This window comes from Urocitellus parryii, chromosome 3 (assembly GCF_045843805.1).
Source record: "Urocitellus parryii isolate mUroPar1 chromosome 3, mUroPar1.hap1, whole genome shotgun sequence".
Taxonomy (NCBI): domain Eukaryota; kingdom Metazoa; phylum Chordata; class Mammalia; order Rodentia; family Sciuridae; genus Urocitellus; species Urocitellus parryii.
This window is the reverse complement of record NC_135533.1, coordinates 100,422,794-100,440,487: the sequence shown is the minus strand read 5'-3', so window position 1 is coordinate 100,440,487 and position 17,694 is coordinate 100,422,794. Positions and strand designations below refer to the sequence as shown.

General features: G+C 55.9%; 1 protein-coding gene across 8 annotated transcripts in view; it reads left to right on the top strand.

Moving 5' to 3' along the window:
* Camk2b (calcium/calmodulin dependent protein kinase II beta) overlaps positions 1 to 17,623 on the top strand; it is a 94,850-nt gene extending 77,227 nt beyond the window's left edge. For 4 of the 8 annotated variants that reach the window (XM_026399496.2, XM_026399493.2, XM_026399494.2 and 1 more), the window contains 11 exons: positions 3,289 to 3,326; positions 3,470 to 3,541; positions 5,106 to 5,150; positions 6,652 to 6,700; positions 7,941 to 8,054; positions 8,531 to 8,659; positions 9,869 to 9,997; positions 14,386 to 14,461; positions 14,546 to 14,640; positions 14,877 to 15,110; positions 15,448 to 17,623. In XM_026399496.2, coding sequence (XP_026255281.1) covers positions 3,289 to 3,326; positions 3,470 to 3,541; positions 5,106 to 5,150; positions 6,652 to 6,700; positions 7,941 to 8,054; positions 8,531 to 8,659; positions 9,869 to 9,997; positions 14,386 to 14,461; positions 14,546 to 14,640; positions 14,877 to 15,109 — 980 coding nt within the window. In that variant the 3' untranslated portion in view covers position 15,110; positions 15,448 to 17,623. Of the gene's footprint in view, positions 1 to 3,285; positions 3,327 to 3,469; positions 3,542 to 5,105; positions 5,151 to 6,651; positions 6,701 to 7,940; positions 8,055 to 8,530; positions 8,660 to 9,868; positions 9,998 to 14,385; positions 14,462 to 14,545; positions 14,641 to 14,876; positions 15,111 to 15,447 lie in introns of all 8 variants that reach the window. The other 4 variants (XM_026399502.2, XM_026399498.2, XM_026399495.2 and 1 more) reach the window with 3 other exon arrangements.
* The last annotated feature ends 71 nt before the right edge of the window (positions 17,624 to 17,694 follow it).

Below are 17,694 nucleotides of genomic sequence, written 5' to 3'. Positions count from 1 at the left end.
CCAGGACTCCTGCTGCAATGCCCGCCTGCCTGCAAGTGAGCAAGGGCGACGGTGCATGAGGCCGCCTGCATGTGCGGTTCCGCCCTGGGCTCCAAGGGCCACTCTGTCCTGGAGGGTGGTCAGTGCATGTTGATGGAGCCCAGCATGGCTGTCCAGGGGTCCCAGCTAGGGGATGAGGCAAAGGTGGGGCTGCGGGTCCCACCTGCCTGATTAGGTTGGTTCAGCTGTATTCCAGTGATATGCATCAGGAGTCTTTCTTCTCTGTGTTTCTGTCAGACGTCCCAGTGTGGCAGAGCACCTCAGCCAGCAGGGAAACCTTTGCTGTAGAGTGTTGTCCTCCAAAATCCCTCCAACATTGAGCAGATGTGAGAGCAAAGAAGACCATAACTATCAGGCTAGCTGTGGGTTGGCTGCAGTTTCTTGGCCTGACCACCCCTGGGAATAGGCAGTATCCTCCCAGGGGTGGAGGGTCACTGGCCTGTGGAGTCCCCAGGTGAGATTTGTGGGATCCCATGACTGCTCCATCCACCTTTGGCTCCTGCTGCACCTAAAGGACATAGTTAGTCCAGGGCAGGTGTGGATATTGAAGAAAGAAGTGGACCAGGAAACCAATGGCCAGGAACTGCCTACTTAGGAAGGGCCAGGCTGCGCTTCATGCTGCACTCAAGACATGCACAAGGGCTGATGTAAAACAGGGGTTCACAGGGAGGATGTTGAAATGACATAGGTATAAGCTCAGGGCTCAAAGCTTTCTGGGGCTGGGCCAAAGCCATGGCTCATCCAAGTCCTCAGACTTGGCACATCCACCCCAGCCTCAACTCTGTCCTTTTCCTTCCTGTGGATAACTGTTAACATCTCCAGTAGTGCAGCTTGGAAAAGTGGGTTTTGATAGACTTGTGGACCCATATGGAGCCCTCTTATGACCAAGGACAGTCCTGGGGTCTCTACAGGCCTGCAGATGCTTCCTTTCCTGTGAGAATCATTTGGAGACAAGCCAAGGGGGAAGGTAGGAGGATCCCATGTCTGGCCGACTCTCAGATCAGTATTGTCTTGCACTATTTCAACTCAGAATCCAGCAGGGAATGTGCTGGCTTGGCCAAGGCTGTGTGGCCTGATAGGAGGTAGAGTCAGGCCTACCTTGTGCAAAACACCCATTGAAACTGCTGCATTTAAAAAGTCACATCCCTAGAGGGATGGAGGTCCCTTCTCTTGCTGCTCAGCTTGCCATGACAAGTGTCTTTAAGACTCTTGTCTTCCTCTGTATGCCCCAAGGAGGAGCCTGTTCTCCTGCTGTGTCAGCAGCAGGTCACCAGCAGGAAGAGGTCTCCATGCCACAGCCTTAGCAGTGCCAGGCGCAGCTCCATGCCAGGGGCAGATGGGCATTCCATGCTGCCTGTACTGGGTAGATATCTTTGGGGATGAGCTGTGTGTTAGAGATAGGGAAGGAGAGAGGCAGGGTCCACAGACAGGAGTGGGGCTGCCCTGGACCAGGACTAGCCTATCCCTGTGTACTAAGTTTTAAGGAGATATACTCTAGCCCCAGTGAGGGGAGGATTTTCACCGTCTGTGCTCTAGGAAAGAAGTTGGAATTTCTGGTCCTGGGAACCCTTGGCAGGGCTGCCCTAGGGTATCAGGGTAGTCCCTGGAGCTCCATGGGGGGTGGGGGGAGGGTACTCAATCTTGCGGGGATGAACGGCAGAGGACAGGATGCAGGAGTCCACTGCCTGCTTAGCTCCAGAGGAGACCTGCTCTCAAGATCCTGACGTAACCCTGGACTTGGCAGAAGTTTTGTGAGAGTTAACAGATCCACAAGGAGGGAGACCGTGAACTAAAACTGTGCCGCCACAGCAGGCTGGGCCTGCCTTTCAGGGTCTTGAGGTTGTATGCAGCTCCTGGGTGGTTGTGACCCTGTGACACCACATGCAGAGCCTGGGAGGGACCAGGCCACCCAAAGAAGCAAGGGTCAGAACTGCCCTGTGAGATTGTGGGTAGATGCCAAGGTTCCCAGGCTTCTGACTTAAGAGGGCTGGGTGGCCCAGGAATTTGTATTTCTGCTCATGCAGGGTGCTACTGTTGCTGCTGCTTCTTGGGGGACACCCTGTTTGAGAATGCTGCAGCCCTAGGTCTCTGTGTGCAGACCCAGGCCTGCCCTGGGCAGTAAGAGTCCCCCTCTGGATAGCAGCAGAGCCCAGCATCAGGCATGGTCAGCAAGCATCCTGGAACCGGGTGTGTAAGGAGCTGTGCCTCCTCCTTCCTCACTGGACCTGGGGCCAAGGGACCCCACCCCTCCCGTGCCCTTCGTGCTGTGCCCAGCCCTGGCTGCTTCTCTAACCTGCTGTACCGGCCACACGGCCACTTGGCTGTCCTTGGGGAATGCTGGGCCAGGACGGGCTGGCTTTGCTGCCCCGTGTGAGTGCCTGCCTGAACCAATACAAATCTTGTTTTCTCTTTCTTCCTCTCTTCCTTTCTCACTCCTTCCCTTCCTCACCTTTCCTTTTCTGTAAGGTAAGCTGACTTCCTCCTTTTTTTTTTCTTTTTTTTTTTAAGTTCTAAAATTAAAATTCTAACTTTTGCTGTGGAGGGTGTGAATGCTGGGGGTGGAGGACGGGGCAGAGCCAGGTCTACCCTGACCTCTGAGGGGAGTTTTGGGGTCACAGGTCATCTGCTGGGCCTGGGCATCCGCTGGGGCTTGTGGGCAAAAAGGCTGCTGTTGGCCCCAGTGAGTGCCACTAAGAAATGGCCCCCACAAGCAGGGTTGTTGGGACAGTTCAGGAAGACAGCAAGGCCAAGGCATTTGGACACTGGTGGAGAGGTCGGAGTCCCATTGTTAGAAAGAAGGGTGGGGTCTGAGCAGGGCATGTACCTGGGCTGGGATGAACCCCTGATGGGAACATGGTGAACTGTGGGAGTCAAGACCTTCCCTCCTTGCTCAGCTGCCCACGACCCCCAACCTGCTGCCAGCCCCCAAGGGAGGAGTCCACATTCTCCCTCTCTTGAAAGCCAAGGGGCACAGGGCTAGAAGGCACCTCCGTGCCCTGTTGGAGCCCCAAGGTTGCAGAAGATTCTGGGGAAGGGGCAATCCTGGGGTGAGGGGTCCCTGGGCAGTGTGGCCCAGCCCCCTCTGGAGGTTCTGATGCTGCTCAGGGCCTGGCTATGTGCCGAAGCCACAACTGTTTCCAGTCCTGGGCCTCACTCCTGGGGAAAGGGCAGAGATAGGTGGGAGGGTTGGGTCCACAGGGAGACCCGGGCCCATCACTAACAATGCCTTCTTCCTTCCCAATGCAGCAGCCAAGAGTTTACTCAACAAGAAGGCAGATGGAGTCAAGGTGAGAAGCCAGTTTGGCCTTAGGGGCCCAGATCCTAGAGCTCTGCCCCTGCCACTGAGGCTGTGGCTTTAGAGACCCTGAGAAGCATGGGAGAAGTGGGTACCCTTTTTCTCCCTAACAGCTCCTCTCCTCTCTCTCCACAGCCCCAGACAAACAGCACCAAAAACAGTTCGGCCATCACCAGCCCCAAAGGGACCCTCCCTCCTGCTGCCCTGGTACTGAACTCCTCAACCCCTGGCCCCTCCCACACCCACTGTCTGAGAGGCCCTGTGAGGTGGGGTCCCACACAGCCTGGCTGGTCTCTGACAGCACACACCTACCCCGACCAATCCCACACTTGCTGGGGGCAGTGATGGGGGATTTGGTCTCAAGTGAGAGTCCACTGGTCAGGGGCCCCAGGTTCAGGCCAGTACAGAGCTGTTCAGGGAACCCCTTTCTGGAGTCCGGAGATATAGGTAGAGAGGAGAGGTCTGTCCTCCCACCTATGCTGCCTTATGAGTCATCCCCCCAAGAATCTGCAGCAAGAGATTGTTCAGGAAGCTGGTGAGGCAGAAGACAAGGGCACTGCCATGGCTCCCCATCCCCCCAGGGACCTCATCCTCAGCTTCTCTGCCACCCTCAACAGGTTGACCCAGCTTAGGGGTGTAGCCTGGAGTGACACACCCCGAGTCTCATGGGGTTGGGGGCCATGGTGGTGTAGTGAGATGTCCAGCAGCATCCAGGGTGTGCTTGCCCCTCCCATCTGTTCCTATCAAAACTAAGGTACCCTGCTGGTCTATGGATGCCTGAAAGGGAGGCTGGGGGCTCCCTGCTGGGGAGGGGTGGGGATGCTGACTCCCCTACTATGTATCACTCTGCTTCTTGAGGTGGTATTGACCATCTCTGGCCTCTTTGCCCTGGGGGGCTCCTGTCCAGGTAAATCTCACAGCTGGCATTCTCAGAGATGTGGAGTTGTGGCCAGAGGGCACCAGCCTCCTGCTGAGGCACCATATGCTTACACTCACTATCCAGGGGCAGTTTGGAGTCTGCTGGGCCATAGGCTCCTAAGTTTGCTAGAAGTATGCTTGGAATCCCCCATGGGCCTCAGGCCAGGCTTCTGGGAGACAGCCCAAGACTGTCCACAGGAAGGCTGCCTTTGCCAAATGGTTCCCTTGAGCTCATGGGGAGTCCTCAGGAGAGGAAAGCTGTCCTGTATAGGCAGTGGGGAACCTGCTCAGAGCAGCTGGGCTGTGGCAAGAGGGTGCCAGGCACCACCTAGGTCCTCCCAGTGGGCCAAGGTGGCTCACACACCCGCCTCACAGCCAGCCCCATTTGGGCCCTGTCCATCCCATGTACCACTCCCACCCCGATGGCATCTTTAAGCCTGTGCCTCCCCCATGCTGGGGCAGAGGGTCCAGGCAGCAAAGGGTGGGGAGAACTCCTGGAGGCAGAGCCCACATGTACCTGCAGCTTCTCTTGGCCCCCATGAGCTCCATCATCCCTCGGGAGGGCAGGCGCCGTCTCCAGCCTGGGAAGATCTGTTGGTTCCATCATGTTGGTCGGACCCCAGCCTGCTCCACTGCCCTGAGGGCCATCGCTGACCACCTGCTGCCTCCATCCCTATTGGGCCATCTCGCTGACCACTTGTCGCCTCCATCCCTGTCCCCTCTGCTCTGCACTCTCTCTGGGTGGACTCTGGCCGCTGCCCACTCCTCCTCTGTCTCCCTGGCTCCCCTGTCCTCTGCTTCCTTCTTTCTCACTCTCCCTCTCTTTCCTTCCTCTGTCTGCCGCCTTCTATAGGAGCCTCAAACCACCGTTATCCATAACCCAGTGGACGGGATTAAGGTACTGCGGCTGCCTCACTCCTCCTCACCCTTTCCTCGGGCAGGAGGCGCCGGGCCCAGGAGGAGGGTCTGGACAGTGACCTGGGAAAGCATTTGTGCCCAGAGTGGAGGGCAGGTGTGCAGTGGCCTGAACTCCCAAGGCAGGGCAGAGCCCACAGGCCCACCTGCCTGGGGACCACAGCAGGAAACGAAGCGCCAGGCGCTTCCCTGGGAAGAAATCTTACAGCTGTGCCCTGTCACCACATGCCAGCTCTCAGCCAGGCTCTGAGGGGACCTCCCACTACAGGCACTGGGGCAGGTCCACGGCTCAGGAACTTTGTCCTTGCCCCTCTGGCTGCCCCCCACCCCTCAATCCCTAGCATAGCCCCAGTGCTTCCTGCTGAGCGGACCCCACCCCTCCTCTCTGCTCTGCCATCCGCTCCATCACATTGGCGTCATCACCTAGGGCCGGGGAAGGGGCTGGCTCTCTGTGGTGGTGGGAGGGATGGGCAGGTGGCTGAACCCTTTCCAGTACAGCACCCATGCCAGCAAGCAGTTAAGACTTATGCCAGGACCTGAGCTCCCTAATGAACCCCCAGAATGCCCCCCATGAGGCCCCCATTCCCTTCTGAAGGTTCCAGAAGACACCATCCCATGGCAGGGACCAGAGGCTGTGGGCATCCACAGTGCTAGACACCAAAGACCTGTCTTCCTTCCGCTTGGATGATGGGTGCCCCTTGGGCCCTGTGTGTTTGGAGAGGGATCATATTTCTCTGTGAGGGACCCCTAGACAACATTTTCTGGGTTGAGGTGAGCCACGATCCTACACTTGAACACCTCCAGTTCTGGCCTAGGGCCCAGAGCAAAGTCCAGTCAGTGTCCAGACCAGGGGGTAGTCCCTCAGGGACCTATGAGATAGATATTCCTTCTGAGGAACAGAGCAAGGTCCCTGGAGACATGAGGCATCTGGATACTGTTTTTCTCTGAAGGGCAACAGACACTTGAGGTGGGAAGGGCTGGGCCTGGCAGGATTTGGAGGGGCAGATGGCTCAAGTGGGCATCTCACTTTTTTCTGGGGAGGGGCTAGGTGGCAGGTATATTCTGTCTGGGGCCCCAAGAGACTTGAATCTGAAAGTTGCTCCATCTAAATGTCAAATGCCCAGGCACATCACCAGGAGTCAGAAAAATCACCTTGTGTTTTAAGTCTTGAAATTTCAAAGTGCTGGTTCCTCTCATTAGACAGTCAGTTAAGCATCCCAGAGTCTCGTTGGGAAAAGGGAAGTCAAGGCCCTTGCTGTTGGGGATGTGGATGGATGCTGCCTATGGTGGGGCAGGATGAGGCCTTGAAAGGGCTGCTGCACAGATCAGGGAGCTTTCTCCTCCAGTTACTGCTCCATAAGATTTGGGGGGCCCCAAGGCCTGCCACCACAGGCCTGACCCAGAGCCCTTGGCTAGTCCCACTGCTGGCTGTATCCTTTCTGTCCTCAATCACATCCTGACCTGCGCCTCCCCTGTTTCCTCAGGAATCTTCTGACAGCACCAACACAACCATAGAGGATGAAGATGCTAAAGGTACCTACCAGAGACCTAGCCCATCCATGCTGGGTTACTCTTTGGGGTGGATAAGCCTTCAGGGGGTCCAGTGTCCTGCAACACAGCAGCTTAGGACCTGGTGTCAGAGGCTGCCCAGTGTGGGCAAGAAGCAGCTTTGAGACCACCACCAAGCTTCTCAAGTACCCTGTCCAAGTGAGGAAGCCATGGCCATGAATTGGGGCTTGTTCTGTTCTGGGAGCCAGGAGCTCAGTTCCCATGGGGGACCAAGCATGAGGGTAGAATTTGCTCAAGATGTTGTTCTTCTCTTAAAGTTCCTTAAGCTTGTGATTCCGTCCATCTTGCACTGGTGAGTGGCTGGGTGACTGAACCATACTTCGTTTCCCGGGAGCACCCCCCTCCCTGTGGTGGGCTTCAGTGCTATACCCTGATCCCAAAGCTCTTCCTGCAGACCACAGCCTTGTGTGTTCCTCCCAAAGACCACAAGGCACCTGGCACCATCGAGTGGTCCCCCAGCCTATCTTTTGCCTTGTCCAACTCCCCAGAAGTAGCCTGGTAGCCATCCAGGCAACCTATTACCTAGTCTATCAGCTGCCCTTTAGGATGGCCCCAGGGGTCAGATGGGGGTTCTGATCCTACCCATCCCATCCAGCTGTGATGTTATTCCTGAATGTCCCTCAAGCTTCAGAGTGAGGCAAGCATAGGGCTTTGGGCCCTTGACACAGGACAGTGGACATCTATGTTGTTCCCCCACAGATTGAAACAGGCCCTAAAGTCAGCAGTATGAAGACCACTCATACTTTCCTGTTCAAGATTGTGCCCTCAGCATGGGGCAATAACAAAGGTGGCTGAGCCTCAGTTCTGCAGGGAGATAGAAGAGGACAAGGGGGATAGGATAAGGCTCAGAGACAAGGCAGGAAACCAATATGGGGCAGGTCCTGGGGCTGCAGAACAGGGCCACTGGGCCTCTCTCACCTCAGCCAGGACAGGCCCAGTGGCCACAATGCCTTGTGGTGATTGTCATTCCCACTTCCTGATTCTACAGGTCCTGGTCAGGGGCCACCAAATGAGGCTTCCTGACCCCAGTGGGTGGCCCCAAAGGATGACCCTCCTCACCCATCTCTGTTCACCCTCCAGCTCCCAGCAGTGGTCTGGGGTTCAGCGATAACCTCCCTCCTCCCCTTTCTAGCCCATTATGGGGCCTCTGCTGCCCCCTTTCCTAAGTGCCTGTCGCCTACCCACCTGCCTCTGTTCACCCCAGGCCCCAGGGTCACTGATGTCCTAAGCTCGGTGAGGAGAGGCTCGGGAGCCCCAGAAGCTGAGGGGCCCCTGCCCTGCCCATCTTCAACTCCTATTAGCCCCCTGCCAGCCCCATGTAAGTAGCCCGGGCCCTGCTGCTGCCGGGATCACTTTGAAGGGCGTGGCAATCCTCTCTGAAGGGCTACTCAAGAACCAAGTGGGGGGGGACTGAGTTTGGACCAATGGCTCCAGCCTGATTCAGCCCTTGGCCTCTATATCAGGCTCCCAGAGCTACCTTTGCCCAGTGAATGCCACCTCCATATAAGCCAGGGCCAGAGGCCTCTGTCTATGGGGAAACTGTCCCAGCCTACCTTCCAGCTCACAGCCTGCCTCTGGGCAGTCTGGGAGGCTTTGAAGGGTCAGGTCTTGATACCATGATCTCCAAGAATAGCCCAGTTATCTCTCTGTCCCATTCAGGGGACTTCTTGCTGCTGAGATAGCCCTCATGTGGGAAGTCTGAGCCCAGGGCCCTACTTTCCTCCCTCCTCTCGGCTCTGCCATCTTCTCATGTGTCTGTCTGCCTCGTGTTCATGTCTTGTCTGTTCCACCCAGCCCCCAGGATCTCTGACATCCTGAACTCGGTGAGAAGGGGCTCAGGAACCCCAGAAGCCGAGGGGCCCCTATCAGCAGGGCCTTCACCCTGCCTGTCTCCGGGTCTCCTAGGCCCCCTGCCCACCCCGTGTAAGTAGTGGCCTCCAGGCCTGCTGCCTTTCCTGCTGAGGGCTCACTGCGAATGGCCAAGCGTTCACAGCTTCCTGCACCTGCTGTGCACGGCCCAGCTCGCCCTAGGCCAGGATGCCCAGTGGGTATCCAGCCTGGCTGGGCTTCCTGGGGGCACATGCGCTAACTCAGCAAGGCAGCTACTTGGCTTCTGCCTCCAGGGACCCAGCTGTCTTTGTGGCTCATCTCCTACTCCCTACTCCCCACCTGCTCGCCGCCCACCTCGCTGTCAGCTCTAGGCCTCTCCCTCAGAAGGGCTGTCCTACACTTGGGCAGTTGGCCTGGCCCCTCCTTGCCCCCTCAGGCAATCTTTGCTGAGAATTTTCCAGCCTTGCTGACTTCACATCTGGTTCACCCTGCCCTGCCACAATGCCCAGGAGCCTACTCCCAGGGATGCCTCTGGTTTCCAATGTACCCTCAAGCCCAGAGCACAATTTCCTCAGCAAGGGGTGGAGGGTTGAGGAATGTGCTGAAATTGGAACCCCAGTCAGGGTCCCCACAGTTTATAGGCAAAGAGATATATCATAAAGGCTTGGCCTTTACTGACTTGTGCTGTCCACATGGGCCAAGATCGTGCTTCCTCTTAGATTTTCCTTCCCTGGGTACAGTGGTACACATCTGTAATCCCAGTGGCTCAGGAGACTGAGGGAGGAGAATCACAAGTTCAAAGCCAGCCTCAGCAACTCAGCGAGGCATTAGGCAACTTAGTGAGACCCTGTCTCTAAATAAAATACAAAAAATGGCTGGGAATGTGGCCCCCTGGTTAAGCATCCTTGGGTTCAATCCCTGGTACCAAAAAGAAAGAAAGATTTCCCTTCCCTTCCTCATCCATTTTTTCCCCATCTATCAAGCCCTTCCCAAGGGCCAGTTACATGAAAAAATATCCTGTGGCTTCCTTTGGGCCAGGTTGCCTCTCCTTGGAGGGCACCCTCTGCCCATAGCAGCTTCCAGTTCAGCCCACCTGGACAGACAAAGGCATCCTGGTTCATTCTGGAGCCAGCTCCCCACATTCCTTCTGTCCTCCCACATCCCCACACATCCCCCTATGTCTACCTTCCATCCTCCTATATCTCCCTCTGTCTTCCCACTCTGGCTTGGCTCTCAGCCCATAGTTTTCTCTCTTGCATGTCCCCTCACCCCACTGTGTTCACGTCTGTCTGTTCCACCCAGCCCCCAGGATCTCTGACATCCTCAACTCGGTGAGGAGGGGCTCAGGTACCCCAGAAGCTGAGGGCTCCCTGCCAGTGGGCCCCCCACCTTGCCCATCTCCGACTCTCCCTGGCCCCCTGCCCACCCCGTGTAAGTAGCACTTTGAGTGGCCCTGGAAGCTGTTTGGATGGGCTCAAAGGGGGTGAGCCCCTGCTGTGGTGTGTCACCAACCTGGCTCTGGGAAGGCCTAGCTTTTGGAGACATGGGGGACACAGGGTCCCTCTACTGGGTCATGGAAATTTGCATCAAGGCACATAAAGAAGTCATTTGGTCTCATAAAATTAAAATTATGGTCATGAAGTATGTGTGTATGCATGTGCACGTGCGTGCAGGTGTGCATGTGTGTGCACAAGTGCCCGCACGCACACATGTGCATATGAATACCTGCATATAGGAAAAGCATCCCAAGTGACGTGTTTGTTGCTATCCTGTGCACTACCCTGTGGGCCATAGCTTTCTTCTGATGGGAAAGTAAAGTGGGCAGCTGCCCCTGCAGTGCTGATCTCTTCAATGCAAGAGGCAGAGGGTCCATTCTTTGGCCAGGGCCCTTCACATTGTACAGGTTGCACTCTGATGAGGATGGACTTGCGTGGATAGTATGGCAGGAAAAGAAACATAGTCCTGGGTACTGAAAAGTTCTGGCATTCCAGCTGCCCAGCTGGACATCAGGGAGCAGACTTGAGGGCTAGCCAGGGGCAAGAGAGGGCGGGAGAGACAGGCGCAGACTGGGCGGCCTCCCCAGTCTGTCTGCTGACTGCCGGCCAGTATCACTTACAGGGATGGATGATATCCCAGGGCTGCAGCCGCCACCACCCCCCGCCTCTAGGGAGACACAGAGTTGGGGGTGGTGCTGAGATGCTCTCAGAGAAGAGGCTGCCGGGCCAGGGGCTCGGCATGGCAGGGCAGTGGCTGGGTGAGTACTTGTAATAGGTGGGGCCTGGGGCCACCCACCTCCCTAACACTCTGCAGGCCAGCCTTGGGGGACTGCTGCAGGTGTCTGGGGCAGAGTAGAGGAAACAGAGAGACCTACAGAAGCAGTGGCCCAAGAGGGTGGGGATATGCAGCCTGCAGTCTCAAAGGGGCTCCAGGTCAGCTGGGGTGATTGGAGATGAGGTGCTGAGGCAAGAGGCCAGGTTCTTGCTGGTGAGGGGGGTGGGGTGGACAGCAGCTAAAGCTCATGAGGGAGGCAAATAGGAAAAGCACTGGGGTGAGCACAAAGTGGGGCTTCTGGGAGTGTCAGCACCCTTTTGCATTTATTTCTGCAGCATCTCATCTGGTTTTAAGGAGTCCTGCTGCCCTTATGGAGGGCAAGCCGGACAGTTAGCTGGGTGGCTATTCTAGGTAAGGGCCTGTGGGGAAACTGAATGGCTGGGTCACCTTAGGGACCATTGCATAGACTTGTTCCTTTAGGGTCTGTTCTGAACTTGGCTAGAGAAGGAAGGGCTACAAGAAAGGGTCTGTGAACAGGACTGGATGGTTTGGCTACCCTGGAAGGAGCTGGGCAGGGCTAGGCAAAGTGCAGGGAAAGAAGTCTGTGGAACTTAGGGAAGGAGGAGGGCACCAAGTGCCAGCTCCATGCCATTCTGCAGGCAGATTTTGAATCTCCCCCCTTTCTTGAGAAGGTGCCCACAGCTATCTTAGTTTGTGAATAGCCAGGTGCCACTGGCCCACCTCAGGTCAGACCCTCCTACCCGGGTGCTCCCTGCACCCCAGGCCTAGCCCCCTAATCAGGGATTATGCATGAGGCAGGCTGATCCACGCTGATCCAGGCTGATCCCGGGGCAGCTGTCCTGCCTCCCACCACTGCTGATTCTGAAGGACAGGGCTTTGAGCCAGCTGGGGTCAGATTCTACACCAGCCCCACTTGGACACTAGGAGGTTCCCTAGGCTGGTAGCTTCCTGCAAGAGAGCTGCAGGTAGCGTGAGGCCCTGGCTCACACTGGGCTGGGGAAAACCCTCCCAGGCCATACCTTGCCCACCACTTGAGCTTCTTCCCTGGAGTTGTTGGGGACAGGGTATCTTGTCTTCAGCTGCAGGCATCATGCCTCAGGCGTCCCTTCATGCTGGGGGCGCCCTGCTCCCTCCCTCATGGGTGGTTTCCTTCTCCAGAGACCTGGATATCAAGAACTCAAAAATGCCCACAAGCTATTTGGAAAGACAGAGTGGGCTGGGTTGCATGGGGATCTAAGCAGCAGCCATTCCTCAGGGTAAGAGGTGTCTGGCCCCAATTCACAGGTTTCAGCTTCCTTACCTGTAGAATGGGCAGGAGGCTCTCCCAGCAGATCCTGTTTCCAACTCTGAGACCCTGTTTACTGCCTCTTGACTGGTGCTATGACCATGGACCTCCTCTTCTGCTTACTTAACATTTTCTCTTTACATTGACTCCCATTTTTAATTATAGTTTGTTTAAAACTATATTCCTCAAATGAAAGATTGGTTCCACTTACCACAGTATAAGGTGACTATAGAATCAAAGCCCACTGGAAACAAAACAATGTCCTCCATTCCAGTCAGATTCTGCCCTGTGCTGAGGGCATAGCAGGAGGAGGAGGGCAGCTCACTCTGTTAGAAGCTCTGTTAAAAAGGGGATTATCAAGTGTCAGGAGGTGCTGGACAGTGGAAGGCAGGGGCGACAGCCCAGGGAGCCTGGCTCTGGGACTGGGGAAGAATTTGGTTGCAGGTTCAGGAGAGCTCAGACCTGAAGCTCTGAGCCACCTCCAGAAAGAATAGGTTAAGTGGGGCATTATGGGCACTTAGAATTTTGCAACCCTGGTGGGGTCCAGATGTTAAGGACCAGAATAGCTGTTGCACATTTGGAACAGAGCCCTGGTACTCTCCCAGAGCTGGGCATATAGATGTGGGACTGGGAACAGGAACTGGAGGGGAAAGGGTTTCTGGAACTCACAACCCACTCCTCCTGGAGACCATCTTTCTAGAATTGATTGTGTGAGTAGCGGGATTAGGCACCTGCTGTGAGACTACCCTGAACACAAACAGTGATATGATCTAGACACAAGGCCAGGCAAGAAATGGAAACAGAATGATGGCACAGGTACAGCTGGGTTAGGAGAGAGGGCCTTTCCACGATAGGGGCAGATCACAAACATGCATGCATGTGCACACATATGGACATGTACCCACAGACACAGCATATGGGCACTGATATGCACTATGTCACATACACACATGCAGGTGTGTAACTGTATGTAGCATTGTGTACATGCACACTGCATGACTGCTACGTGCATGCACTCATACACAGGTATACATGTTTGCCTGCATGCACAAGCATGTGTGTGCACACATGCACATTCTCACACATGAATGCACCCAACTCCTCAGAGGTGCCATTGAGCAACTTCTGCCCTCACTGGCCAGGTGCTGCAGGGACCAAGCAAGGATAGCTCATATTTCACATGCAGACACAGATGCCTTCTGCCAGCACATGTGGTCACACGTGGGCTGCCATGTAGCAGGCAGTGTCTCTGCAGTGGTGGATTTAGCCTCCTCCCTGCCTTCCAGGTACAAGTTCCCCTGTGTCCCAGAGGTGCTGCAAAAATGGTGACAGGCAGCCCTGCCATGGGATATATTATTGTCTCCTGCTTTCATCTTTAAAAATTTTACAATAAACTGTAATTAAAGCAGCAAAGGGGCTTCCAGTTTATTGCCCTAGAGGTTAGGGAGCCTGTCTAGAAGCCTAGAGCCAGAACCCAGGAAAAGTGTCAGCCAGGAGTAGCAGCAGACTTGAGGCCAGTTGGGGTAGAAGGGTCTGCCAGGACTCCAGCCCAGGACTAGGACAATAAATAGGCAGAGCCACAGGCTATGGCTTCCAGGGAAAAGCAGGATATGGGGTAGCCAGAGACTGCATATTTTTTCCTGTGGATCCCTGGACCATCTTGTACCTTAGCCTTTGTTCAGGAGCCCCTCACCCTCCAGGGACCTTGGAGTCACTCTCTGAGTCTGCTGATGGCTATACCTGCCTGGTGCTGACCCCTAGTAACCCACCACTCTTACCAGCTGCCAAAGAGTTGCTGGGGGAAGGAAGTACTAAGTTAACAAGGCAAAGGTGGAAGATGGAGCAGGCAGATAAGTCAGGGTAGAAGTTACAGGAAAGCCCAGGTAGGACCCATGGAGATAGGAGGACCATTGTGGGGCGAGTTGTGAAAAGGGCTTTTTCCCCCCTTTCTGCATTTTTCAGACATTTTGTTATATGGATGAAGTATTTCTGTCATTTAAAAACATTTAAAGAAAAATGAGATAGAGCTATTGCACTTGGAAATGAGGAAACCATTGATGACTGTGGAGGGAGTGGTGTGATCAGGATAGTTTCGGCACAGGTGCCAGGGCCTGGGAGTCCTTTCTAGAAACCAGAAGCAGAAACTAGGGTGGGAGCCGCCACATGGATACAGCCTGCAGCTCGAGCTCCACCCAGGCCCCCCACCTCAGTGCCCAGTGGTCATCCCAGTGTTTTCCTGCAGCCCGGAAGCAGGAGATTATCAAAACCACAGAGCAGCTCATTGAGGCCGTCAACAATGGTGACTTTGAAGCCTATGCGTGAGTCTCTGGGGGGCTGGGGTGGGGGGGGTTGTTGAGGAGGATGGAAAACTGGGCCCCTCCTCACTTGGGTTTGCCCCCCAGGAAAATCTGTGACCCAGGCCTGACCTCATTTGAGCCTGAAGCTCTAGGCAACCTGGTCGAAGGGATGGACTTCCACAGATTCTACTTTGAGAACCGTGAGTGAGGAAACTGGGGTGGGCATGAGGGGGTAGCACCTTCAAGTGCTTCAGTCAGGGGCAGGGCTGTGGCCAACTATGGAATCATCCCCATGAAGGGGAGCCAAGGTGGTGGGGGCATAGAGCCAGGTGTGCAAGTCAGATGCTGAGGTGGAGGGGGATTAAGGTGCATGCAGAGTGGGGGAATTGCTGGAGGGACCAGTTATCTTCAGTGCCAAGTCCCCACCTGTCTGCAGTGCTGGCCAAGAACAGCAAGCCGATTCACACGACCATCCTGAACCCACATGTGCACGTCATTGGTGAGGACGCAGCCTGCATCGCCTACATCCGCCTCACGCAGTACATCGACGGGCAGGGCCGGCCCCGTACCAGCCAGTCCGAAGAGACACGTGTGTGGCACCGCCGTGATGGCAAGTGGCAGAATGTGCACTTCCATTGCTCGGGAGCACCTGTAGCCCCACTGCAGTGAGGTGAGTGGCCCTTGGGGACAATGGCCAGCAGTGTCACAGGGCACACCCTGAAGGCTGGAAACTGATGAGGCTGGAGAAGCCGTGCAGGGAGAACTTGGTGGGTCATAGTGGAGGGGCTCCCTAGCGCCATTCATCAGCACCTAAGATGGGGATCACCTGTGGTAGGCACAGGGGCCAACGCCCAGGTAGTAATTGAGCCTGGAGCCCTCTCCCGGCCAGGCCCATTTGTGAACATTAACTTGCCCACTCCCTGTGGGGGCCCTCTTTGTAGACAGCAAAGCCTGGGGGCCTGGTACAGGGGTGGGGTGCTGAGGAAGGTGACCCACCCTTGTTTCAGAGCTGCGCCTGTTTCACCGGACAGAGTTGGTGTTTGGAGCCCGGCCGCCCTTGGGCGCACGGCCTGCCTGTCGCATGTTTGTGTCTGCCTCGCCCCCTCCCCTGGTGCCTGTGTCTGCAGAAAACAAGACCAGACGTGATTTGTTTTTAAAAATAAGATGACGACAACGACAACCACTCAAAAAAATTTGACATCGGATGAAATGGGAAAAGGAAAAAAAAAAAAAAAAAACTAAAGAAAGGAAAAGCTGTAAAAATCTGGCATTTGTGGGGTCGCTCCCCACCCAAGCTCCACGTGTGTCCGTTTCGCTCCTGGCCTTGGGGAGCCCTTGGGGCATGAACATACCCACGAGGCCCCCACGCGTGCTGAACGGTGTTAGTCTGTAGGTATTGCACTCACCCCACACCTCAGGCATCTGCATCCTCCTGCCAACGCATGGGCCCTGTGTGTGCTGCCTGGCTGTTGTGGTGTCAGGTGTCTTGGGGAGGGTTGTGGGGCCACTGGGCTGCCTCCTTTCCCGCTAGTCGTGCCTGAGAGTTGCTGCTGTTCCTGCTTTCCCTTCCCTTCCCTCATCCCTGTGAAGGGCTGGGTGTGGGCTTCCTCAAGTCACTATCCAGCATGGATAGCCCCTCGCCACTTGAGTGTGCAAGAGACCACCGCCCCCAAGGCTACCAGAGAAGCCTCAAGGGCCCTGGGCTCCAGCTCTGGTCCTTTGGGGAGTGAGGTGTGGAAGGGTAAAATTTGCCTCCAGGCCTTGTGCCTGGCTAGAGGACACTTTGGCTGCAGCTCTGATCTGTCCAGCTGTGGAGAGGGGAATCAGCCAAAGGCTGGCCTCCCTGTTGTTTGGAGCACCTGTCCCTTCCCTGCTGGCCAGCAGCAGAACAACAATGGCCCTCCCTCAGCCTGGGCAGCTCCTCCCTGTGCAGCTGGGAGCAGACCTTACCAAGGACTGTGGGTCTGGAATCTCTGATGGACAATGGATGCTGGGAGCAGGCCAGGCTGCATCTGCAGAGATGGGGAACTGGGGGGCTCAGGGCTGGGTTGAGTGACACAGCAAGTTTGAAAGAGGGGTAAGAAGGTGCTGGGCTTCTGCCTGGGCAGGGATCTGAGTAGTTGTTTGCTGACGTAGGAGTACTTTCATTACCTGGGCCTGGAGCAGAAGTCTCTGTGGGAGCCATCCAGGAGCACGTGGAAGGCCAAGGGTAGTGGTGGGCCAGGGATGCAGCCTAAAGAGGTTAGGCTGGGGGCAAGATGTATGGGTGTGGGGCTAGACACTGATGGGTGGAGGGAGGGTCCCTAGGGACAATGTGCTGCCTCCAGGGGCCGGTGGTGCTCCCAGGTGTAGTTGCCTGGGCTCACTGTGAGGTGGTCCCGGCCCCTTGTGATGGTGGGTGCCACGGCAAGGCTAAAGACAGAGTCCCAGGACAGTTGGGCCAGGGAAGGTGGGTCTGAAGCCAGATTGGTAGGAGTGGGTAGGAGCCTTGAGTGCAGAGGTACAAGGGCCTCCACCCCAATGCTGCCCACCTTCAGTTCACGTCATTTTTCAACAAGGATTTTCTTTATCTTCCCCCACAAATCAAGTCAAGGGAGGGGCACAGAGTGGGGGACAGGACACAGGATCCTAAACTCCAAGGGGACTGCCCACCCATGGACACTCAGTGGACACCACCTTTCGTCCATACTGTGCCCAGGACAGCTGTCCTCATCCATGGACACAGGGTAAACATCTGCCAGGTTCCGCGCGAGTGGCTCAGGCCACAGGACAGCGGCAGGGCTTGCCATGGACAGCGTGCAGCCCCGCGGCCGGCCACCCTGGCGTCCTGGGGCCTCCTCCCCACCTCTCCCACTCACCTTGTTATCTCCACGGAGCTGCCTGTCTGGGATAATTTGGGGATTTTTTTTTTCTGGGGGATAATTCTTTTGCATGACCCTCTCTAAAGGGCAGGACACACCTGCTCTGCTAGCTAGGTGTTTGCGGGTGGTGGCGTTGGCCGCTGGCCAGTGCTGCAGGGAGTCACTGTCTGCAGTGCTGGCGGCCCCTTCCTCTTCTCTCTTTTTGCTGAGTTTCATTGTCTTTTCTTTCTGAGCCTTGTAGGTGTACAAAAATTATTCTTATTTTGTTCTGTCTCGGGAAACTGCAAATAAAAGAAAAACAGGACAAACTGCTTCAACTCCAGCTGGGTGCTTTATGTTGGGACCCTGCCAACCCCTTGCCCCACAGTATAGACCCACATCCACTCCCTGGCC